General features: G+C 39.3%; 1 protein-coding gene across 5 annotated transcripts in view; it reads right to left on the bottom strand.

The window, feature by feature from the left end:
• Positions 1 to 3021: 3021 nt before the first annotated feature.
• The window catches only part of AFAP1 (actin filament associated protein 1), a 114933-nt gene continuing 91514 nt past the window's right edge, over positions 3022 to 26440 (bottom strand). For 2 of the 5 annotated variants that reach the window (XM_032109889.1, XM_032109887.1), the window contains 10 exons: positions 23176 to 23387; positions 21621 to 21766; positions 17988 to 18105; positions 16277 to 16534; positions 14401 to 14515; positions 13000 to 13164; positions 12233 to 12423; positions 11342 to 11503; positions 9540 to 9590; positions 3022 to 6819 (listed from right to left, as the gene is read on the bottom strand). In XM_032109889.1, the coding sequence (XP_031965780.1) occupies positions 6793 to 6819; positions 9540 to 9590; positions 11342 to 11503; positions 12233 to 12423; positions 13000 to 13164; positions 14401 to 14515; positions 16277 to 16534; positions 17988 to 18105; positions 21621 to 21766; positions 23176 to 23387 (1445 nt within the window). In that variant the 3' untranslated portion in view covers positions 3022 to 6792. The remainder of the gene's footprint in view (positions 6820 to 9539; positions 9591 to 11341; positions 11504 to 12232; positions 12424 to 12999; positions 13165 to 14400; positions 14516 to 16276; positions 16535 to 17987; positions 18106 to 21620; positions 21767 to 23175; positions 23388 to 26440) is intronic. The other 3 variants (XM_032109888.1, XM_032109890.1, XM_032109891.1) reach the window with 3 other exon arrangements.

Genomic DNA, 26440 nt, shown 5'->3' with positions numbered 1-26440 from the left:
TGGTACCTTTCCATGGAAAGCCTGACACTGGAAGGATAAAAATTTGATGGTTTTTTTCACTGTCTGTTTCCCACAACAGGGAAGAACAGAGGTGTTGCTAATTGTTGTGGTTGTGCATGTGCAATGTGAAGTCTTATTAGACCTCATACCAGGACAAAGCAGCAGCATGAATTATTATCTACCAATTTTTTAAAATGCCTAAAGAAATTTTATAGACTACAATGAAGTTTTAATAGGATAAAAAATGGATTATTTATTCACAGAGTAGCTGTATTTTGAGGATCTGAAGATGGATAATTAAAAGGAAAAAGAATTCAAACAAGATTAAACTGAATTTTCTCAGCCTGCCCTAGTTCAGCACTTTCTCATAGTGCCTGCTGAAGGACCTGGCAGCTGGAGGAACACTGTGGTGTGGGCTGTCTGACCCTACCCTGTGGCACACCAGGATAAATGTGAGGCTGGGTTCAGGAATGAAGCTTGAGGCTTCCCCTCCTCGTGTAGCTCAGCTAGGAAACATTGCAATGTGTTTGTCACTTTAGGTTCTCTAATCCTATATTGTGGCTAGCTGAGACTTTAAACTGCAATTTATCTCTAGAAAAGCAGGTGAATCTCAAGTGACATCTCATTTTCCAAATTTAGTCTCTGATATAAATAAAAAAAAAACTCAAAGAAATTCTAAAGTCTCTAATGATGGTCCAATAGTTCTTACCAAGGAAAGTTCCTGATTTGGAAGGTCAGGAGTGAGAACAGACACAGCCAAGCTGTTCCCATAAATGAGACGCCAAATAAAATTTGCTAATACTTAACCTACTGTACTTAAGGGCTACTGTACTTCAGAAACAGATTTCCATGGGAAAAAAAAATAATTTCTTCACTTCTGTTTCCTTTGCTGTCCTCATGAAAGTCATATTAATTCCTATACTATTTTGAAGCTTAACTGGTATCAACATCATATAAGTCATGTCTCTATAATGGAACTTCTGAGGCATAAACAGCAGCCAATGTTTTTTCCTGTTTTCCATTAAGACACTGACTTCTTTTCAATGTTTTTGTGTTTTATGCTTTAAAAGATGTATTGCTTTCTTATGGATTCAGCTGCTGTGGAGAAAATATTGCTGCACTGTGACCCTCTTGGTTTTCAAAAGCTGAAGCAAAGTACTACAAATGCTGCTCGTGTATTTTGAAAGTGATAAAAGGATCCATTCTTGCCATTAAAGCATCATACCAAAAGCTGATCTCAAAAAAATTCAAAATCATCAGTTACATGCTAAAAAGCTAAAAAAGTAAAAGTTCTAAGGAATAATTCAGTGACAGCAATTAACACTCTATTTAAAAACTTAACAATTAAGCCAGGAATTAAGCTTATGTTCAACTCAGGACCATGGAGCTGGTTTACTGGTTCTACAAAATCTCACAGGAAAATTATTCCCTTGTAATCAGATTACTGACAAAGAATATCCTTGATAAGACTTAATTTTTGCAGATATCTAATAAATTGAAAAGGAATAATTTTGCATTGCCTTGATCTTAAGACAGATGCTTGCTTTAGAAGTCAAATTGAAAAGAATGTAATACATTGCTTTATAGAAGGGAATGTTTTTGTAACCGCTGGGGTGAAAAAAAAATACTTTTCTGTGAAAGAAAACAGCTTCATTTATCGGTAGCAATATGTCAAGGGAGCAGGGGAAAGCACACAGACACTTAAACAGAGCACACTTCCAGCCTCCCTGGAGCTGGACTTCATATTGCTTTGAAGCAGGGAGCTTTGTGTTCGATAGCTCTAATTACTTTTTGCCACGAATTTTGTTTATCGTTTATGGACCCATATAAGCTTTTAGCATCAATAAAATTCTGTGACAAGTTCTGTAGCTGAATTGGGCAGTGAGTGCAAGCACCTGTGAGCAGTTTTGCACCTGCTCATTAATTTTGATACCCTCAATATTTGTACTGTTAGTGGCAGGGACTATTTGTTTCCCCATTTTTATAACCCGTTAATACAGTTCCCTCCTCAAGATTTTATTTTTTTTCACACTGGAATGACCTTATCTTTTTCCCTTGAACTTCACTGTAATATGAATAGTATTTGTCCTCGTCTGAAGGGGTTGCTGTACCATAACCCAGCGAGTTTATCTATTTATGGCAGTCAGTGGCCAGACTTCAGAAAATGTTGCATAGGTCCAAAAGCGGATGATTGAGGTACCAGCAATGCAGGAGGTCTTCTTTTTTTTTGCCATTTGCTTCTGCGTGAATCAGACAGAGCCTAGAGATAGTTGCTGCATTTTAGACCACAGGATTATTGCATCGTTATTTTTTTATTTTTCCTGTTGTGTTTTTATTGTAATTTTTGTTTATTTTTTGTCTTGAATTATTGTTACTACGCATCACATGGACCTGTTTAAACTCCACTACAGAAAGGAAACCAATTAACTACTTTAGAATATTGCTTCCCTCAGTCTGGGAAAATGAAATGTATATTCTATTTAAGCTTTCTACTTCGTAAATTTGGTAATAATTATGGTGTAATAGGAGCAAGAGCAAAATCTAAGAAAAGCAGCAAGGAGTAATTACAGCTTAACACTTCTCATCTGTCAGTCATCTATAAGGAATTGCTACATTCATCTTTAAGTAGCCTGATAATCAGCTCAGTTTAATTTTAATCCACTTTCATTTCTTAGAGGTAATTTGTAATGTTTTACGTATTGCATAATTTATTAGTGGAGTTGACATCGAAGCAAACTGGCGCAGATGCAACAGGCAAGCAGGAAGTGCTGCTATGAGCTCTAAATACATTGAATTCCATGTTCCATTGCCAGGGGAGTCCTTAGGCTGCATTTAAGTTGCAGAAGGTCATCACTCAGTTAAATGGGGATACAACCAAAAAATACTCATGATAATGTCCAATCATTTTTCAACTGACTGGCACAGGAGAATGGCTCTCAGCTGAGGTTGACTATTGCCAGACGCCTGCTAAGAGGCCACCAACTTCTTGAACTGACAAACACCAAGAAACAACAATGCAAAGCCTTTTTTTGACAGGTAACTTTATTAATAATGGTCTTGGATCTGTCGCACCTACCAGGTGCCTGTCTTTTTTCACACTTTGCAAGACTTTCTGAAGAATAAACTAGAAAGGCAGAAAGTTAGTTGAAGCTACTAAGACACACATTTGAAGGTGGGTCTATTTTGAACTTTTTTTTTTTTTAACAGAAGTTTCAATGAATGTGTGTCAAAAAAACTTAAATACACTGAGAAATACAGTAGAAAGGCTATATTTACAGTCAATTATAATGGGCACTGCCAACATATCCAATAACAAAAATAAAACAAAACCTTTTTTTTCATGTTTCTATCATGCTTTTTTTCACAGAGTTTTTTTTAAATATGATTTTGTTTTTTAAAAAATACAATAAGGAAATAATTACATTCTTAATATGAGAACATTATCATACAACATACACCCTGGGCCAATTAATTTGAAAGTGTCTAACAAAACTTGATACTAAATTAATATTCTCCATTTGAAAAATCAAATTGCCACAATCATCTCATTTAAAAAAACCACCTTTGATCCCCCAAAGTCATGATCTGGGTTTTTTTTATAAAAAAAGCATCACCCATTAAAAAGAACAAAACCAAACAAACAATTTTAAAAAAGCACCTGGTACAGTAACAGGCATTTGGTGAGGAAGAACAAGTGTAACATTTTCTTAAAAGACATAGAAATGGTTCAAAATATGAGTTTTCCTTTAAAACAAAAGTCATGTTGCTCTATGGCTGAGTTTGCCTGGTGATCCTGAAATCTAAAAATGGTGAAAATACAAGCTCTGTGGCTCTTTATAAAAAATTGTGCAGCAACAGTGCTATTCAAGGCAACAGAGCACATTTCACAGCACCAACTGTGGTCTACAGAGAGGTTATTTCCCAAGCTTTTTGGTTTTCCCCCTTTCAAAACCTTGGCCATTATGTAGAATAGACTAATGGTGGTGGCTTTGTGGAGCCTTTGCTGGAGAAAGATGTTTAGTTTATGTGGCAGCCCTATGCAGCAGGCACTACAGGGGCTCAGGGTGCTATAGGTGCTGAGGGGCAAAACAAGATTTTATCCCAAGAATTTTTATAAAATTAAGTGTTCTACAGGTTTACTTGACCCTGAATCAGTGGCAGAAGACTGATAACTAACTTCTTATCATGCTCCTGAGGATTTATTTACAACCCATGTGTTTAAACAGGAAGACTTGATTTCTGTGTGCCCTCCTGTGTGAACTTTAAATTTTGCACAGCTGCTGCAAAAAGGTGCTAAAGGTCCCCTTTGCACTGAGTTATGCTTTTATACTTCCTGTACCTGGCAGTACCTGTTCTGTTTCCTTTTAGCAATTAGCACATGCCACACTTCACACTGCACTAGCAGAGCTCAAGGAATGCTGCACCACCAGGGCTGGGGCTCCGTGCACAACCCCAGCACCACACAATTTCTGTTTGCCTGGACACAAATGTGCACATATCTACCTCAGGCATAGATTAAAACCTGTCCTTGCCAAGGAATTTTTCTTTTTTTTTTTTTTTTACCATGGGATACGGGGGTGGAAAGAGACAATGCCAATATTGGGTAAACAACACAAGTGATTTGGCTTTTGACTACTCTGCATTACTTGATGTGGGACCACTTCTCAATGGCAACTGTTACATCATTGCAAATGTTGACTAGAAGCCTAATTTGCATTATAAATATGTACAGATATAAATTAAATATTTATTGAAATATACAAATAAATAACTTAATTTGAAATAAAAAGCCTAAATGAACTTACTTTTGCTTCAAATTTGTTTCTGCTATTATTTATGGGAATTTGATGCTGTGTAGTCCATAGTCATACAGTATAGATTGTGCCCTCTAGTTAGAGAGTTAATAAGAAGTAGATGACCTAAACTAATATTAAAAGAGTGTGTTTTCAATGAAAACCACACTGACACTTGCTTTCCTATTATATCTGCATTCCTGTGGCACTTTGTACCAAGTAAAGTCACAAGAAGCAAAGAGCCTTTTCTCATGCTGGGCCCCATTTCTACACTGCTAAGGTCAGTGGGATCCCTGGCCCTAAATGCATTTGGAAACAGGACACAGCCCTGTCTCCTGTCAGCTATCAAGTTTTTGATAGCTCTGTGCCTTCAAATCCCACAAGCTCCTGCAGGAAGCTCTCTGGCATCCAGCTCAGCTGAGAATCCCAGTGTACCCTTCAGGAGTTGCACACACCCATTCCTAAAGGTAAGAGATAATCAGAGATAATCTACAGGCTTGGCCATAAAGGGATGTGATCCTTGATAACTGCTGTCTTGCCAATTTCTGTGATTTTAATTGCAGTCTTAACTAATTATCAAGACTCCAGCCCTAACATCTGTGATTATCTCAAAATATGTGTAGTATTTTTTTAAATTAATTTTATACTCCTCACAGTTGAGGAGGAAAAAAATCTTGAGAGCATGATTGAAAGCTCTCCAAATGCTTAAAAAAAATACCGAGAAAAACTTAGAAGAAGCCATCTTATTATACGTTCCCCCCCCCCATCCCCTCCTGATTTTTTAAAACCAATCTTGATAGTTTGAAGGGCTTCAGTGGCAATTTACTGCATATAATTTCTCATGAGTGACATGGATGGAGACAAAGGAAAAGAGATTTTTATAATTTTACAGACTAAAATGCAAGATGCTGTTTCCTAGTAAACAGAAATGGACTCCTGTTTGAGAAAATCCCCAATTATTTGTTAAACTGTTTATAAAAGAGTCTGAAAATTATCACCTTTGCAGTCCATCTTCCTCAAAATAATAGCTGAGGTCTGAAAAGACAAAGGAAACTAAGTACAGCAGTGTTCTATACCTCAAGTTTAACAATACTATATTATAAAAAATAAAACGAGACTGACTGCATAAGTTATTCTGAGTTGCCATTATCTGTTGAGGACTAATTTCAGTTACGTTTTCTTTTTCTTCTTCAAAATGTATAGAAAAGAAGCAGTATCTAAAAATAACCTGTTTGCCTTTTAAAAAAATCAGGAACAAGTCATAGTTCAAGAACATGACCTTTGAAAATGACTGGTGCTTCAGAACAGCAATAAAGAGAACATACAAAACCGCATTTGTCTCAAAGTTTGGCAGCTTTTTATCTCCCAATGACAAAAGCATCTGTCTAAAAAGTATCCAAAAAACGCTTCACCAATGAGTCGTTGTCGTCCCAGGGAGGGCGGCGGCACTGCAGAGCTCCTGGGCTGAGCAGGCCTTGCTGCTTCTGTGAGCACATTTCTTCAGTTTTCTTCTGCCATGTGAGCAGCTACCAGCAAAGCCTCTGCTCATGAGTTAGCCCTGCTCTGTGGCAGAGCTCAGAAGGCAGTTTTGCCCTCTAAGAGTCAAGGTTTCACACCAGTCTTCAGCAGTGTTCAGGCCATCTGATGGACTATAGTTAACATGCTGGTTCTGTGCTATTTCAGCAAAGTAAACTTTCAACTGTGACTTTATGCTCCTTTTTAATTCCTATGGTTAGGTTTTTTTTGGTTTTCATTTTCTTTACCAGTGAAGTTGGAAACAAGGAGTTACAGCTAATAAAAAGGGGCACACGTAGTTACACAGCAATACAGTAGAGGGAATACACAGGCAAATTAGCGCCAAGCTACCATTAACTTAACAGAGTTATAAAACTTCTTATGTTTTATCACTTGATGTGACCTTTCAGGTGAGTCCTTTGCAGCCTATGTCTTGGTCTGTCGTAGGTAAGGCCTTTACGGAAAGTGAGTGGTTTTGGTATGTTTATGTTCCATTTTTCATCTCCCATTCCTGGAAAGGTGGGGGGCGGGGGGAGAGGGGACAGCAAACAGATAAAGAAACTGTTAAAGAAATCAGGATATTTCACTGATGTCATCATATCTGCTAAGCCACAGCTGGGGTCAATAACAGTTTTTCCGTTAACTTTGCTGGATTCAGCCCACAAATTAGTTAGGGAATACTAACAAGTGTGTTCTGATAGTCTGTGCACAGCATCCACCCCTCCAAAACTATATACAGGAACTTATTTTCTAGTGCAGTGCAAATAAGCCATGTTTGTTTTCTGCAAAGGGGACTTCTGGAGCAATTCGCTCCCCACAGCTGGTGTAAAGCACTCAGCCCTCCCTGAGTAAGGGAGAGGCTGATTTAAGCACACTCTCTAAATGACTTGTGTGAGACAGCAGGAAGCCCTCAATATCTCTCAGAGCTGACAAGTGATTGCTTTACTGCTCTTCAATTTTTTTTTATTATAAGACTCATGGCAGACACATAACTTGATGGCTAAAAAGAGCAACTTAGCAGAGAGACTAACATGCAGGGTTAAGAAAAACAAGTCAATTTGCATTGCATTTGTTTCCCTTAATCCAAATTAAGCTGTTGCTTGGCAAGTTAAAGAAATTGCTTTGCCTTTCTGTGCCTTAGTTTCCCCACCTGTTAGATGAGGACAAGGACACCATGCACACCAAAACATGTAATCGATAATGTTTTTGTTCATATGTCTCAGAACAAGGTATTGCCATTTCTTGTGCCACGTAGGTGAAAATCATGACATTGCTACAGCTGAACACCCAGTTCAATAAAACTTGCAGCTATCGAATGACACCGACAGCATTTCCTAACAGTACAGAGGAGCGGAAGAGCTGAAGCAAGATGGGCTCACCTTAGGACATCCACACTGTACTACTCCCTGAATCACACCCTTACAGCCATCAGGAACTACTGAACAACCACAGAAGATGGCCTCTGGCTCCAGCAATCCCCTTGGAGGAACCTCCCAGCTGCTCTTTGCCAGGCAGGGGGCTGCAGATTCCTCTCTGACCCATCTAGTCTACAGGCAGCCTCCTGACTTGGCTCCCAACCTGAATTCCTGAATTTAACACTCATTCCACAACATTTAAGAGCTCTGACTGAAAAACCATTACTTATGCACGTAAATAGCTGGTTTTTTATGCATGTAAATAGCTGTTTCTGCTGCTGAAAGCAGCAAGAGCATTAGTTTGGCTGGACAGCTGTATGACCATGACACCTCTTCGACTGCTGTAAAACAACAGTAAAGGTCACAGTTGGTGGCTGCTTTAGCAATATAAGGAAGAAAAACCCTTGGGTTTAAAGGTAGACAATAACTTACTTTGTTTCTAAACTGGTTAGGGTTTTTTAATTTGTTTTTGGGAGGGTTTTTTTTGGTTTTTTGTTTTTTTCATTTAAATGGTGCTTTTACTAAAACTCAGTGTATTTTAAATATTCCCTTTTACTCTTCAAATTATGGTAACTCTAAACTTAAAACACAGTACTGGTAAAAATTGGATTACTTTAAAAACTCTGTTAAGTGTATATTCTCTAGGTATATGCTACCAAAGTCTAAAGGAAGTCCTTGACTAAGCAACTGGGAGGAGAATTTTTGAAGTGTTAAATAAGCCTTGAAAGAAGAAACTACTTTTGCAGGTGCAAAAGAAACTTTTTCTTTGCTTCCACTGCTCCAGCAGGTTCACACCAAGGAAAGAATGTTTAAGTCAGTACTGACAGCTTGACTGGGAGCTGGGAAACCGGGACAGCTCCTTTTCTTCTCCAGTCCTTGAACACAGGAAAATATAAGCTGCTGACATTCACCAGCCCACTAGTTTAAAAAAAAAAAATCAGAAATAATAATTTCAGTTTCCTTGCTGCACATAACAATTTGGTTTCAGAAACTAATTTGATATTTAAATGAGTATGTGAAATGTTTAAATAATACAGCAAGGATATTTGAATCTTTTTACTTCTCGGGGACTACTAACGCAGAATATTGTTTTCCATATTTTAATTACAGTCTCCATTTCTAGCCAAGTACAGATTAGACAAAATTGCAATTAAAATGCCTTCTGGCTTCTTAAAAGTACGCATAATTACCTTCTAAAAAAAATTTAAAGATACTTGCAAACAGAAAAGTTTAAAAATTCAAATATATGTATGCATATATGTGTGTATGTACAGTGTATGTCCTGAACAGCCAATCCCCAAATTGCTGTTCGTTAACACTTAACACTAGATCTGTCTTACTGCTTCTCTCTGTACTTCCTTCTAATGTTAGTGTATCGGAGAGGAGAAAGCTTTTGGTGGCACAGCTTCCCAAACTGCCGTCCCAGGTGCCTGACGTCCCCTCCCAGGCTCGGCTGTGCAGGGCACAGAGGCACAGAGCAGCAGCAGCTGCCCCAGCACACGCACAGTGCTGCTGGCTGGTGAGCACGGCCGTGACACGAGGGTGGCTGCAAACACAAGGCTGGCAGGTGACAGGCTCAGCATCCTCCGTGCAAGGAAAGGGCAAGAAGGGAGGTATTCAGTGCATTCAAATACATACCAGGGGAAAAAAAAGGTATTCTGACATTTTGAATGTTTCTACAACTCCCTCATAGCATTGGGAGATCTGCCAGCTGCTGGAGATGCAAGCGCAAGCACAGACGTGGAATCTGTTTCACTCCCACAAACTGCACTGACATCCACGCGTGGAGAGCCAAGTTCTGCTCTGGGATACTCACGTGTGACGCCCTTTCCTGAGCCACATCTACAAGGCCTGGGCTCACTCGCAACTGCAAAAGGCCAAAAGAATTGAGAGCCAAATTCCACCCCCGCACATGTCCAGCAACCCCCGAGCGTGGGGCGTGCTGCAGATGTGCACCTGATGGCAGCTGTGGCTGCCAATGGGCTGAGAACAGATTGGGTTGCACTATCTAATTCAGCAAAATTTCACTCTTAATATTTAGTGCATGAGGTTTTAGGAAAAAGCTGTTAAAGCTGAATTGGATACTTCGAGTTATTTTTCTCAGCATGGGAAAAACACACTTAGTTGCTCCATATCCTTTTTGATTAGCCTAATCCTATGTCCAAGATTCCTCTGCTAAAAAGCCTGACCAGCTTATTGTGCCATCCAAAACACACCGACACCAAAAAACACAGCAGGGTTTTTCCTGTATGGTATATGCTGGGCATAAGAATGTCCTATAGCTGGAAGGTATTCTTTACACCAAAAATGTTTATGTTTTTACAGTGCCCTGGTTCCTCCAGCTGTAACAATTAGACGGCTGGATTTAATGTGCCTGTCCAGCACAAATCCATTTGCAAGGACTGTCCTCTGCTATTCCCTGAGTATTGCTGAGCTAACATCCACATCTCAGACAAAGTGTACAGTTAGAGATGATATCATTATGGGACAAATTAGGGTATAATTGGAATACACAGATAAGCTTTAGAGCACATAAATCCTTCTTCAGGTTTGAAACATAAGCTGCAAACATCAAAGTTGATTAGAAGTGAAACCTATTAGGCCGAGTGTAATTATTCTTAGTTGGATTTAAATGAATCAGGCTAACTGGCAAGAAAAAGCAGTTGATGTCCACGGAAAGGGGGTAGAAGAAGGGTGAGAAAGCTCTCACAAAAGGTATAGCAAGAGAAAAAATTCTATTATGATAATTTAATAATAAAATAATTTTTTGAGATGCTGATTTTTCAGTATCTACTACATTTAGGCTCCAAGCTCATGCTCAGACACTGGAAATGCATATAATTACTGAATACATGTAACAAAAGTTACTTGAAAGTTACTCCTGATACAGAAGACATCAATGAAGAAAAGAAATAGCCTGCATGAAAGACAAGTGTTTATGATTATTACCATTTATAATTACAACTAGCAGTGAACTACCAAATAAACAAAAGCTTGGGCCCAACACTAATACTGTCACCCTTGCTTATGTGTTGCCCACATGCTTATGCTGCCAGCAAATTTAGCCCAGAAGAATAGTCATACAAATCCCATTTAAACTAAACCACAAAAGTCAGAAAACTGTAACAATACAAGAGGATGGCAAATTTCAGCCTGGTACTTGCAAGACTAAATTAAAATAATTAAACTTTTACTTTTAATGTACATTGAGTGGATACTTGCACAACACATTGTTATTTATTATAATGTACATCTATTCCGTCCTTGCACTGGCTGGAAAAGATCAGACCCAGTCTTGTGCCATTTCTAATCACTTACTATAACAGTGCTCTTTTAACCACTTCTCTGCTACACAGAGTAGTGAACACATGGACTGTCTACACCACAGACCACTTACCTTGCAAATTAAATCTATAAAGCAACAAAGAAAACCATGGAATGAGAGTCAAATCTGTCTCCCAAACTACTTACCAATTCTTCTGCAAAAGGTTCCCCAAACCAGCAGTATTTATGTAGTAATACAAATAATTTAGTTATTCTCTCCTTAAGGCTAAATAAGACTTTGTAAGAAAGTAGGAAAAAGCACAGAAAAAGAAAATTAGACATTAGTTCTCTCACCTTTGCCTTTCGAAGGACATGGCCTCGACATGGAGAATTGTTTGATGAAGGAGGTCGCTTCAGAGCTGCTGCACTGTTCACAGGGATGGAGCATTCAGTATCACTGGTATCACAGCTGGAGATTGGAGAGTTTTCCAAAGTTCGGTGCTTGAAAATTGGAGACTAATGAAGAGTGAAAAGCCTGTGTTGAGTTTCCTCCAAGCAGTCAGACGTGCAGTGTTTTCTAGTTTAGATTCAGCACTACAAATCTTTTTTTAAACGAAACTATATTCATAATAATGATGGATAAATGAAAAACTGATTAGAACAAAAGAAAAAAACCAATGTGCATGACTGCTATGTGATGAAAATTGAAGTTTCTTTTCTGTTAAACAGTGATGGGTCTGACTAAACAACTGTGGATAATCCAGAGGAACTGATGTATTCCTCTCTTATGTGATGGCTGCTTCACACACAGATCTATAGCATAAGCTGGGACTGCCAAGCTCCACCATGAATGTGGGAGATGTAGCCCTTGCAAAGTGTGACAGCAGCTGATAGGGGACCAGCACAAGCAGGTCTCCATCACTGCACGATGACTTGGTGCATTTAAATCTCCCTGGCCTGGAGCAGTAGCTCACTTCCTGCACTTCTATAACCACCGAGGACAACAAGATGTTGGCTTTTGCACGTTATCCCAGCACTTACTGCCTGTGATTCCCACGTCTACCTGATCCCTGCTGTTGTAGAAAATGTAAATAACACAGAAAGGCATTTAATACTGCTCTTATTTCTTGGGTGTAATAAACCATTATAAAACTCTCATTCATTTTTGCTGGAGCTGAGAAGGCTGAGCACTCCATGAGCACAGCCCATGGTACTGGGACTTGCAAGTTTAATAGCTTTGCATACCTGTGGACTTGATGTTCCTGATTTGGGTTCAATAGCCAAGCCCAGTGTGATGCCACCAGCCAAGGCTTTCTTAAGGCTCTCCTTCACCTCAGTCAGTTCTAGCTCCAGGTTTACACGCTCAGCCTCCTTCTGTTTACATTCCTCTTCCAACTTCTTTAACTTGTCTTCAAGAATCACTTGGGTCTTCCTGCCTGTCATTCAGAGCAATTTTATTATTTCAATAAAAAGGTTAAATTGACACTTAAAGAAATTATTTTCTTTCTAAAAAGTAAGGAAACAAGGCCTCTAAATATCAGTGACATGAAACAAAAGTTAGGTACTTTACATAGAACACTTTTTTCATGTAAAAAAGCTTAGTGACATAAATCAAATGCCTTCTATCAAGTGTCATTCCTAGATATCTAGTCTGATTTCAAATTAGTGTTGTTTTTTTTATTTTTTCTGTATCATAAAAATGTAATTAGCTAGTCACAAAAAAATTATTCCTGTGTTCTGCTTATCTGAAATCCTCATCAGTGTAATTCCTTACATGTGTGTATACGTACATACACATATATAAAGTAAGTATATACACTGACACAGTATGTATTTTTATCTTACACATTTTGTATCTATATAGAAAGCAAATACAGACATTACACAGCATTGCTCAGCATCAAAACCAAGCCTTGTTTAGGGTGACATGTCTTCAGCACAGAATACAAAGCTGTTTGGATAATTAAGCCTAATTCTCAGGTGAGAATTCAGCACAAAAAAGCACCTCATACCAGCATTGACTTCAATGGCAGCACGCAGATCTTTTCTCTCTTTCCGGAGCTGGGCCAGCCTATTCCGGAGGGCTTCTTTTTTCTTTAGTAGCTCCTCCTCTTTGCTTTGTAATCTCTTTGCATCTGCCTCCACACGATTCTTGCCGTATTTGTACTGCTCTGCATCTGCATGTGTTAGATGGTTTCTTAAATTAGGGTTTAAACTAACAGTACAATGCTGAACTATTCCCTGAGAATAAACATGACATGAAGCATGTCATGGTTCCCCATGGCAGGGTTGTTGGAACTAGATGATCTTCAGGGCTCCCTTCCAACCCAAACCATTCTATAGTTCTATGGTTTGAGAAAAAGGTTTGCCATTCCTCTTCCACTGGCTCTTTCTCAAGGTCCATGATTTCTGCCAAGTTCTGCAGCACAGCTACAACGGTATGGGAGAGAGTTTGTTCTCTATATTTACATGTGGAAGATGAGAAATACCAGTTACCTTACAGAACACTGGTTCTGAAAAATAGCCTTGCCTTTCTCTGTAGTTCTGAAGATGGAAAAGAGGCTCCTCTCCAGCTATGAACCCTTCATTTTTAATTGGAAGGGTCAGAGGAAAAAATACCTGCTTGGCCTTTTGGCTGGCTTTCATTCCTACTTCAAGTGCACATCTTTTCTGACCGGACATAAGAGATACAAAGATGTTCACACTTCTTTGATTCTTGACAGCTTTCTTTTTCTTTTTTAATTTCCCATACAAATGCTTTCACTTCATGGCTTACATTTGTGGTCTATTTCATATCACAGTGCCCTCTATAACTCTGCTCCAGTTGCAGACTCAAAGAAGATAGGTCAGCTAAGAGATCACTTTGTCTGTTGCATATCTGAAGGCAAACTCTATGATATGAAATCATTCCTGACAAAGAGTTGTTAAGCCAGTTTTGGTCAGTTAGAAGCTACTTTTGTCCTAAAGTCTAACACAAATTTTTCTTATTACCATTAAATCCATGACTTCTTAAGTAAGACTTCATTAGTAAGTCCACTTTTGAATAACACAGTGTTCTTACGTCTACACCAGCTTCTCATCCTCATTTTCCAACAGGAAGACACAATTCCTCTCTGCCCCAAATGTGAAGTCAGTATTCCCTTTTTTTCCCTGCTGTCCTCATGACTTTGCAGCCGTGAGTCCACATTTCATATTTATCATTCTCCCATATGACACCCTTTTCTTGTGTGGTGTGGCAGGAGTTAAGTGACCAATCTATCTCCTATTCAAAGTCTTGGTGGCATCTCCTCCTCGGCCTCTCAGCCCCACAAGAACCACAGTGGTTCTTTACCTTGTCTACTAAGACAAGAGCTCTTTCGGCTACCCTCCTGACTCCACTCCCAAGTGAGGCAGCAGTGAGGACAGATACTTACTGGATGCAGTGCGTTTCACACAGGAGACTGTTTCAGGTTTCTTCGGCTGGCTATTTAAAGTTCTTGCTTTTCCGGCAATCCCATTAGTAGTCACAGGAGGCTTCTTGCCTTTAAACTGTTTGAAAACAAAAGTACAAATGGGCTCCAGCTATTCCTCTGCCACTGGCATTACTTTCACCCTTTCATCAAGGGCAGAGCTTGACAGAAAGCCGCTTGCTCTGAGAGCCTTAACAGAGCACATTGATTGAGCTGGAGACGGCGCTTCCTCCAGAGGTGCCTCTGGGAGCTGCCTGCTCAGTGGGAGCCGTGCCAGCAGTCACAGGATAACAAGGGGATGAACTCCCCGTCTCTGGCAGCATCATGGTTTCCAAGGTGTTTAGATCTCTGGCATTTACAATATTAGGAAAGCCATTGCAAGGCAGAAAAAAATGTGCCTTTGAAAAATTTTTGCAGTTAGGATTCTTGAAACACAAGTTTGTCAGAGATAATTTCATACAGAAAACCCACCAGGGTTTGCCACACAAAAATTCAACACTTTCCTATTTACTATATGTCCTTGCCATCCTTGTGGTGGATTTATTTTTTTTTTAAACAATATAATTATGACATGTTCTTAAGTGCTAGGGGTTAACATATTGTTTACCCCTTATACAATTTCTAGCTACTAATTAAAAGCTTTTCTTACTTAAAAAACCCTCTCATAATGGCCAGACAGTCTCACAAGATTACCAGGAACAGAACATTTCATGTTCAAGGGGTTTCCATTTAGATGGCTCACTGCAATGAACTGAACCCAGGGAAGACAACCCTGTCCTGACTAATCATGGTGTCTCCATGGAGTATGCTCCAGCCAAGCACAGGGCATATGTGTGCCATGCTCTGTTCTCCTGCTTCCAAAAGTTTGTGAGGACTGAATTGAGAGTGCACTGAGAAGATTGCTGCTGCAGTAATTTATTGCTCATGTCCACCTCCAATTCTGCAACTGTGCTGAATTCTAATATTCCGATATGAGGTTTCTGTAAGGGTTGAGTTAATGCACAGTATGACAGGTACCTTATACAAGGGAAACACTTATCTAACTGTTCCTTGTCAGATTAAATTGAAAACCACCCATCACTGTGATATATTCACAGGTTTATGCCAATGACCAGCTTTCAGAGACCAGCTAAGGGCTCTGAGAGGCTCCTGGCATAGCTGTGAGCAAGGCTTGCTCTGCTCCCCTGCTGGGTTGTGCCCATCTGCTACAAGGCTGAGCATACAGGACTTTGTAGATTCATGTTCAAGCTAAGGTACTAAAGCCTGAAGCCACCCTCAGAAAGCAGCAGACAGGGGCTTATTTTTTTTTTTATGGGGAAGAAAATAATAGGCAGTAATATAAAGATGGTATACATGAATATAAACAACATAATTTACTAAATATATAACATCAAGTTATTATATATATGCATATTCACAAAATATATAACCATAGTAAACATGATATATAGATTAGTACAATTCTAAAGAGCCAGATTTGCTGTCACCGTCAGGTCATATTTCACCTATCTTTTTTTCGAAGACATCTCTGCCTGAGGAGCCAGAAGGTAGCTAGACATTCATTCAGGTTAAGTGTGGAAGGTCCCATTTATTTTTTTCTTATTATTCACAATCGATAAATCATCAAGAACATGTGGGGAAAGCCTTTCCCAGGTACCACTACTTCCACACTGGAATTTACAACTTCGCAAACCTGCTTCATTTGCAGTGGGCTCATAACTAAACTCCAGGCACTTCAGTGCTAACACTAAGAGAATTTAATAGTCCCTTCAGATAACAACCAGATAAACAGAACAGCCAACAAATAAAAAGCTTTGTTAAGTATTAAATAGTACAGTACCTGCGAGCCAGATCCCCTCCCCACAGCAGAGGTATTAGTGACAGACTGAGCAGAAGACAGATTGGATGAGACAGGGTATTTGTAATGGTTAGAGGAGAGTTTGTCAGTAGATAACCTATTGGGTTTCCTGTCAGCTGGCGGATAGCGCGCAAAGATTTTTGGAGACGGCAAATTATCGTACAGGCCTGCGTTATCATAAAGCATTTCTTCTCCAATGTTCCTGCTACGAGAAGAAGGAAAGCCATCTTCTGGTTCCCACTGCAACACATACACCTCAGCAGTTAGTGAACAATACACCATGCAGAACCTCCTAAGTGAAATTAAAACATTAGTGATGCTTTGGACTGTAGTAAGCCCTTAGTGCTTAGCAAGCATACAATTACTACCTACACTTAAATTATTTAGGAAGTGGGGGTATTTATTTCCAGTGTGGAAAGCAAGCATTGCATTCCATGGCTCACAGCCTCAGCCCTGAGCATGTTCCATAGTGTAAGCACACCTATTACCCTCGCTGTTTCATGGACTGCACCTTCAGCTGGTAGCTCTAGCACCAAGGGGGCACAGGCAAGACTGTGTTAACGGGGATACTCACAGTTTACACAGATGAATCCATGGGATTATATCTGGTACATGAGTTGTTAAAAGTAATATGGCCTAGCAGCTATCAGAAACCAAGAGGGTTTTTTTTAGTTTGTTTTTCTAATTTCTTCAGGCTGCATGTCTTTCCCATGAATATCAGCTGCTGGTATGCTAGCACTACATTTTATTTGATGGAGATTTATTATTCTGAGCTACAAGAACTGAAATAGCTCTTTTTTTTTTAGTTTTTAGAAAAATGGAAAGTTCAACAATAGTACTCCAGTGATTCAGCTGATTAACCTTAAAAGAAACCAACCTGGGTTGCTAAATATCCTTCCTTAACCCATCCTGGCCATGGCAGTACACTGGTGAGCACATCCAAGAAGTACACAGAGACTGCTTCCACACGAGTGATCATGCACTGTTCCCAAGAGGGGATTTCTAACTTCTTTCTGACATTACTGACATATTGGAGGACTGAATATCCAGTCCATTTCACACTTTGAAACTCTTAATTTCTCTTGAGTTCGCCCTTAGTGAGGCCTTTAGGCAACAGCACGAATTAAGACCTGACATGGGCTGTAGCTCCCCTGTAAATGTTCCTGAGGACCATATATTGCTATTGGGTAGCATCCACTAAATGTTAAATCCTATAACACATCTGCCTATGATCAGCTCTGCAATTTATGAAGATGGAAATGACCACTGTGGTTCTTCTTTGGGACAAGCAGCACCTGCAGTCCTCAGGAACACAGCTGCAGGGACTGAGAAGTGTTTGGGTTTTGGTGTTTTTTCAACAGACATCAAAAATTAACTGAGTCCTTAATTTTGCCTGTTCCAGTGTGATCTAAAAAATACCTCCTCGAGTGAGTATTATATTCAAGGACTTGGCAACAAATCATCAATAGGCAACTGCTTTCCAAATGCACATTGGCTCACATGCAGGTTAATGTAAGCAATATGTCCCATGCCCATATATTCTATAGGTGTGAGAGGAGTTTGCAACCCCCAATCAAAAACATATGAGTTCATCTGGAAACTGCCCAGTGAGGATCTTTAGATAATACAATTTTCAGATGTCCACGCATTCAACACATGCAAACCATTTGTTCTGTGCACATTCAATTCTTACCGATCCATTTATGCAGGGAACATCATCATAATGAAGTGCCATTCCACTTGGACAGGCGTAGCCATTGGCAGTGCTTCCCCGGTACGGATTTGTAGATATAACTCGCCTGTTCATGAAACTGAAAAATGCAAAGTAAAAATAATAAAAACCAGCACTTACACTTAAGCCTAGATCATGATTCAGTGGTATATTCCCCATGCCCGATTATGTAGCCTGGAAGCACAGCGCTTCTCACTTTCTTCAGGGCAGTTTTTCTTTGCTACTCACACATTGCTGGTACAGCCAATAACACAACATATGTTCCTGTTCTCCATTCTTACAGTGGGGATACGACTGCCTGAAGGCCAGGAGGGTAACAGCTGTAACTGCTCAGTGGCATGTTTACATGGGAACCTGCTGATCTCTGTTATACACCAGCCTGCCAGGGTCCCAGAAACACTCCCTTGTCTGCACTGAGGAGAAGCAGGTGTTTCTGTGTGCATGTATGCTCAGGGGGATGCAAACTTAGGATATGAGAGAACCAAGAATCAAATCCAGCAAAAATTTGAAAAAATCCCATGGAATTTCAATGAAATCTAACTTATATCTATCAAATTTCCTGAATAATTACTTCCTCAAAACCTGGGAATTTTTCTTTTCTATATCAGAACTTTTGGCTGGCTATGGCACTATGCTTCCCAACTCCCTCTGGGTAACTGTGCATGCAAATACTCTATATGCTCATTCTTGATCTGTTACACATGGTGGACCTGAGTCCTCTGGAAATTTCAAAAGGGATATACATATATATAATATATTTTAATTTCTTTCCCTTTATCCTGTCCCAATCAACACTGTTGCTTTTTTTACTGGAATCCTGCACAGCACATGAGATATCAAGAACTAAATCAGGTTTGCAAAGATCTAACAATGCAGAAAAAAGCAGAGTCATGTCTGACAGCAATAATGACCCCGAGGGTGAGTTTTCCTTTGTAGCAACTGCTGGAATTGAATAAGGTATAGAGTGAGATCCCAAATAATTCCTTTCCTATAGTTTCAGGTGTACGTGAATGGGAAAACATGTTTTCCATCCCAAACAATGGCACTATTCAGAGTCTGTGCTGACATTCATAAAATATGATAAAGCACTGCTAAAGCAGAGAGGGTCTTCTGTAGCACTGGCAGCAGCTCAGGAATGCTGTGGTTTTAACAGTTGCTTTCTGTTGGCTTTGGAATAACACGGAGTCCATTGAATTTCTCATTCAAGAGGGAGAACTGAGGCTCACCTGAGCCACGGGAGACCTGGGCTCACAGGAGGGATGAACCTGCCCAGCTCGGTGTGAACCTTTCAGGGCAGTGTGAGGGGTGGAAAAACCATTAGAGAGAAGCTTTTCTTACTTCAAACAAACTAACCTCAAAAAGCCCAAGGAAAAATTCCATGATAAAAAATGTTTTCAACTTTATCTTAACTCATACCTTACTAGACATTATTAAAGGTCTGCATTTGTTTACTGTTCTTAAGGAAGAGCATTGCTCAAGTGTTTCTGGTTGGCCTGAAGAACTGTGTTTGGAGTTGTTGCTGTATTTTTTTCTAGTTAAGAGGCTCCAATTACAGTGATACACAATAACCATGTCTGAAAGCTGGGATATTCATTAGTGGCATCTCATGCACCTGTAGTAACTATTTCCACCACCAAAGGAAGGTAAGATTTATCTAAGTAGCTAGAAACAATTCATAATCATTATTTCAGTAATCCTCATTAATCATGTTTTCAGATGCATCCACGCAAGTTAATTGTATTTGGAAATTGCCAGAAGGAAAATGGAGAAACTTCCCTGGAAGCACTTCAGCTTTTCCTAGATACCTAATGATTTAGACGAAGGAAATGGATGGGGCTATTAATGAGGAGCCGATAGTTTTGAAAAGCATCAATCTTAGGAAGTGAATAACCAATAATCTAAAGTGACTGAGTGACAAACTAAGCTTTAATGATAGCTGCATCTAATTTGGAATAGTGATATTCATTCTATAAAGGGCAAATGTAGTGTTTCATTAACATTTAAGTATCATTGTAATTTCTCCTCATTTTCTAGCAGTAGCTGAAAATCAGCAGACAGCTACTTTGTTGCTTATCAGCAAGCCCTTACAGGCTCTTAAAGACACCCAATGAATTTTAACTATTTCTTAACAGGGAAATGCTGCTATTTTGCAAGTTGCTTGATGTTCCTTTCTAACATGTGGTCTAGTTGCATATGTTTTTTCACTTGGCTCCAATTAGTACCACATTTGTGCAGAAAAGGAAAGCCACGCAGAATTCAGGGGGAAAAGGTTACCACTCTACTTCTCTTAAACGTGGTTATTGCTAGATACTGACTGAAGCAAAAAAATATGTCAACACAGGATAAACCTTTTGAGCCCTATTAACTTTTAAACAAATATTAACGTAAGTCTGCATGCTAAGTGCATTTTAATTCTATCAAAATTTGGTTTTCATAAACTGGGCTTGTGGTAACACTGAACCACTTTGATTTCTATCAGAAGTCATTCAAACCAGACTCTGATTGAAGCTGGGCATTTTCCCTTGTTAACTTCTCTTGGCACCTAGCTAATGGCACTAGGATCTTCTTCTGGAAAACTCCAAAATTTTTTTCTTTTTTTTTTTTTTTCTTCATTTTCTATTTGTTTAAAGTCATGATGGGCAGATGGAGTGTGATTCTCTAATGTATTAAGTCACACAAATTCCAAATTAGTCTGGGGAGTGTCATCTTGCAGCGGGATGAGGGATGATGCCTTTGCCAGCTGTCTTCTTAGGCCACCCACTTTCTGACTGCAGGGAACAACTGCAGCAGGGCAACCCCCCTGTCCCAACTGTTTCTTCACTCCCATTTCTAAAAAACTCATCTAACCAAGGAAAAATGATGGTCTTTTCCCAACAAAGACTTATTTAATGCCTAAAATGATTTGAACATGTAAATCACTGTATATGCTAAGTATGCATTACTCCTTTTAGCACAGGATCAGCAATGGGGAATTCACTGTACTGATTTGCAATTTAAGCAGCTTCCATGCTGCACCCTCGAGACACCTTTCCCAATTTCCACCTCCTGTATTAAACACCAGAAATTAACTGGACTGAGGTGAGTTTGATAAAATTTTTAATTAATCAGAACTTGAGAAGGAAACACTGATTATGTGTCTACGCAAGACTTATATTTGCTATACACTGTGAGTGTGCAGCATATATTGATCAATAATATGCTGTATATTTCCCTATATGTACAGCAAATGCAGACAATAAATGTGAATTACATAGCTGCATATTTCAGAATATTTGTTCTCTTCCAGGGATAGTTCTAAGATTTTAAGCAAAATAAAATATTAAAATATAGCATTTGGTAAGGGCACTTACTGAAAAAATTGGTAAAGATTTGAGTAAAGTTGCATAGTGCCGTGCATCTTTTACAGAATTTAGCAGGATTCCAGCACAATAATCATGAACACATCTAACATGCTGCAATGCTGAAACACTTCAGGAGTTCAATATCTGGCAAAGGGGGAAGCAGATTTTGATAAGCTGTGCTGGCAGTGGAGCTAATATATGGATATAAATTCTCAGAGCACTGGAAACGGCCGGGTAGCTGAATGCCTCTCACCAGAAGGTCTGTTTCGCAGCCTGGATCACGCTTGCCGTCATTTCCACGTCGATGTAGTCGTAGTGCAGAGCTCCAGGATCTGTTGAAGACCCCGTTTCTGCCAGTAAAATTCCTATCCATCTGCCCATGTCTTCAGAGGAGGAGGCCTGCAAGGAGAGGGCAAGAACGTGGGTCAGGTCTTTGCTCTGCCACTGGGGTGAGCATTATTGCAAAAACATGCATTCTTCTTGGTTGACAAATTGCTACCACATTGTACAAGAGGCTCTGGTTTCACTCTGCTGAACTCCTAAAAACCCCAGGATTTCATATTAAATCTGCTTTGCTAGAAGGAGGGCACTTTAAGTAAGCTATGTGTTCATCAGTTATGATGTTACACAAAGTGGGCAATCCACAAAAAAGAAGAAAAAATAATCGTTTAAGGCTTGTTTTAGACTTCAGAATATTGAAAGCTTTAACATAATTATTTTCCTATGTTAGGCTGGGGGATTTTTAGATAGCATGACTCCTGAGAAGAAAGTGTTACTGCTAAACAGGAACAAGAGGGAAGAGGGAATGAAATAGTGAGGAGATTTTAACATTGCTTTTTGAAAAATTTTACTAAATTTGTCTAGATGATGGTATTCATTTTCCTGATGACACAAGTAAAAGCATTAATAATTGCTTCAAGTCACCAATTCAAAAGTGACAAGTAGTGAAACAAATAATGGATAAAAGTAGCAGGGGAAAGACAACAATTTGTCATTAACAAATTTAGCAGTTTCTAAATTTCTTATTTTTATTTCATTGTTTTTCACAGTTCTTTGATATTTTTTCTGGATTTTCAAGTTCTTTGAACTGCTATCATATAACAGGTATGGTTACAAGGACAGGAGACACAACCTGTAGTCAGAAACCCAAAGCAGTCAAAGTGCCTGTCCTGCCGCTGAAAGCAAAAGGTTGCCTCCTGCTATATCCTCATTATAGTTGGCTTTAAGTGTATTCTCATTTAAGGTTTTAAAATACGATGAATAAATAAATATGATGAATATCCTGACCCACCTAACACAGAGGAAGATGTGTGCCTGTGAGGAGTGTCAAGAGAACACCAGACTGCTGGCACACTGCATTTTCTTAAATGCACAACTGTATTAATACAGACACAGACTGAGCAAAAGGAGTTCACATAAATAGCAGACAAATGAAAGTTAAGAGTTTTAGAGCTCCCATCTACAGTAATCCATTATTTAATTATTGCAAAGTTATTTACCCAAAGTACTTATATCACTGATACAAAAGTGTGCCTAGAGGAGGAACAGGGATATTTTAATACCAAGGTAAGACGAACATCAGTGCAGAGAAAAGTATTTTACTGAGAAGATTTCTGAACTACATTTAATCTCAGTTCTTTCTTTGTCTACAATATTTAATATTTATTTTCTCCTTCCAATATTTTTCAGCTCTGCAATAATATCATTCCAAAGATTTTTTTTTTTTTTTGAATGGACAGACACAGGTTGTATGCAAGTGCTTCTCTAAGTCAGCTTGTGGGAGTTCCTACAAGTCACAGCTATTGTACCTCAAGCACAGCGACCTCCTGCCCATTCCGGAGCAGGCGGAAGGTCAGGGGGTGCTTCGAATCCAGTCCCAAGATGACTTCACAGCCACGGAGAGGGATAGAAACAATGTGTGTCTTCAGATCTGTCCTGTCCTTGTGGAAAATGAGTTTATTGTCCTTCACTCTGCACCAGCGCTCACGCCAGCGGTTATTAGAGAGCACGTTGAGATATCCTGCAATAAAATGAAATGTGAGATATTTTACTCCTGACTTCTTCTGAAAATGAAAAAAAAAAGAAATTTACTTCTCAGTGTAATGCTAGCCCTTACATAACTTGTTCCTCTTCTAATAGAAAGTCCAGATGGATTTTAGGAAGACAAGTAAATGACCCTGTCCCACTTCTTCTAATGAAAACTTTCACCGTGCCAACAACCTAGAAAAAGTATATAAATATGTGATCCAGCTCATGTGCAAATGGCTGTTCTGTGTCAGTCTCTGCAGCAGCTGGACATGCAGGAGCACACAGGTCCCCAGGACTTCAGTAAGAATGGGAGAGGGACACTGAAAAAAACCAGTACATACACAGCTAATGTGCTCACTCTGCCTCTCTGTGGGTAATGACTGATAACTGTGGCTGACCAAATTTTTCTGGGAAAATCACAGCTCATATTAATATTAATTAGGTATTGAAATATCTTCTGTAACATCCAAAAGCAGTGTTTAAAAGACCTACTAAGTTTTGATGCTCTATGTTGTAATCTCACTTAGAAAGAAGAATGCGCATCTGGTTTGCAACACTTGTAAACCAGACTGAAAAGAAGGCAACCTTTGTTACCTATCCAAATAAAACCAAAAATTTTTAAAATCCAAGAAGTAAATACGATACAGTATCCTTACATATTAAAAAGCCATTAACAGATTGTCTTTTAAACCCACCCACTTTTCTTACCATGCTCTACATCGATATAGTGTCTAGGCATATAACATGATTAACCACGCAGTGTTCTGTGGTTTTCCTTCTCTGCACCAGAGGAACAATCATTCCAGACTCAAACCTTACAATCAAAGCAATGCCCATTTTTCCTGCCTCAGTACAGTTTGGGAATTGAAAAAAAAACCCAACCCAAAACCTTTTACTTTTTGCTTCCATGTTACAAACGGTACATGAATTCAGCATGTTGCTGCTTCCAAACAGGCTATGATGAGGGAAAGAAATGATATCTTGCAAAAGCCAGAAGTGAGGTTAAAAAATCGTCTTCTATCTCAGACATGATTTTCATTTAATCCTGTTGGAGAGATCTGTCTTTGGTTTTCATTAAAACTATGACTTATTGTTCATTTTTCTGGGTTTTCCTTCCAACATTATGGTTCCAATGTCAGAGTGTGATCCAACAGGATGTAGCAGATCAGAATTGTGCACATCTTGGAAGGTGCTATAAAAAATGAGGATGTGCTTAATCCTCTGGTTTTGGCTCCTTGTGATAAGCACACTCTTCAGCTCTTCTCCCTCCTCCTGCAACAATACCCTGTATCACTGTGCATTACATTACAATCCCTAGAAATGAAAAAAAACTTCCCATGCAAGCCAGATATGGCTTGTTTTGGAGTGAGAGTCCTTTACTTCAGACAGTTTTTCCCCTCTGCTCCCAGTGCACCTCTCAGAAAAGTTCTTCCAGAATTTTCTGCTTCAGAGTCGAACTACACAGGATCCCACTTCTCCCTCCACATATCTCTACTTAAACCTTCACAACCTGACATGACCAAAATGCCTCGAGTGAGTTCCCCGTCAGGGCATTAGCACTGCAGCTCAGTCCAGGCAGTTTAGGACCAGTGATGTTGTAGGGAAGAGCTTTGCCATGACTCCAAGCACAGGTGGGTTTTAGTTTCCACTCTAGCTGGGTGACACTTGCAGCCCTGCTGGTATCTTCTCTTTGTTCATGGGAGGTAGAGGCTTCTAAAGTGTAAAAACCTTCAACTATGGAGCAGCCTCCCAGAGGGCACTGAACTGAGCCAAATTTCTGGTGGTGAGAAACTGCTTCTGCAAAGATTTCCTGCAATGACCAAAGCCTAGACATTTATATATTTTTCCTTTAAAATCTGCAAGTGGTGTTGAGTAGAGCCAAATGCAGGCAAATAGTAATGGCTGTATCTGTATTTATGTCCATATCCAAACTAATGCTAGAAATATGAGGAATTAGATTGTACAGCTGTGGTTGACTTCCCATATTATATGGAGTAATCAGTGGAGTATGAGCGCCCGGAAGTTTGAGCCCTTATGAGGCCAGATGCTTTGGACAATGCTAGCTGGACACAGCTTTTCCCAGCTGTTCTTTTGGTCAATAATCACATCTGTACTTAGCTGATGTATAGACACATATACATACACTTATTAATCAAAGTTTGCTTATGTGAATGATTCCTAAAGTGTGGCTTTAAAGCCACCTGTGATCTATGAAGTTCTCTCTGGTGGTCCATGGATCTGCTTCCATCACCTCAGGCAGGCATCTATCACACTTCATGGTCCTATGAGTTCTGTCAACTACTCCCTAATCACAGACTTCTGGGTTTCCCTAAGTTTTCCTAGTCAATTAAAAAGTCAAATCCAAACTCGAAATCTGGTGTAACTGCTTCAAAGCTTTCTAAGGAACTCGGTTTTTTTAAGGGATTGGGTGAAGGGTGGGTTCGATCTCATTCATGTATGGAAGTGTTACTTAATACTGGAGCACCAAAAGACAAGTTGGAGATGTAAGTATATTGAACTGTTTTAAAATAGCAGAGCTGTGAGGACATCAGCTAAGTGCATTGCACAAAGTCTCAACCTGTGAGCAAATCCTAAGAGCTAAGATACAAAACCCAAATATTTTCTGCATGCCTTTTTATACACTTCCTTGGTGCAGCCAAGCACTATAGCCATCATATGGAATGATCAAAATTAAGAGTTAAAATAGCTTACTAGAGATTTGTTACTTCATTTTGTCCAATATGTATCCCTTTAGGAACCCATAATTAAACTCAAATCACTTTTGTTGAGATCCAGTTGAGTGCTGTCTGCTATTCCATGAAACCTTAACCACAATCTACTACAAAAGACCTGATCACGTTCCAAGAACCTTCTTCTACTTTGTAGCCTGAATTTATTTCATAGTTCAGCCTATATTAATTTTTATAACCATCTGTTTGTGGACCGGCGCGTTTCTTTATGCATCTTGTTCACACTTCTCTTCCTCCTCACTTCTGCATGGAGCAGTGATACCTGAGCTTGTGTTACCATTTTATTTAAAAAGTC

Source organism: Corvus moneduloides, chromosome 5 (genome assembly GCF_009650955.1).
Source record: "Corvus moneduloides isolate bCorMon1 chromosome 5, bCorMon1.pri, whole genome shotgun sequence".
NCBI lineage: Eukaryota > Metazoa > Chordata > Aves > Passeriformes > Corvidae > Corvus > Corvus moneduloides.
This window is presented reverse-complemented; position numbering and strand designations above follow the sequence as displayed.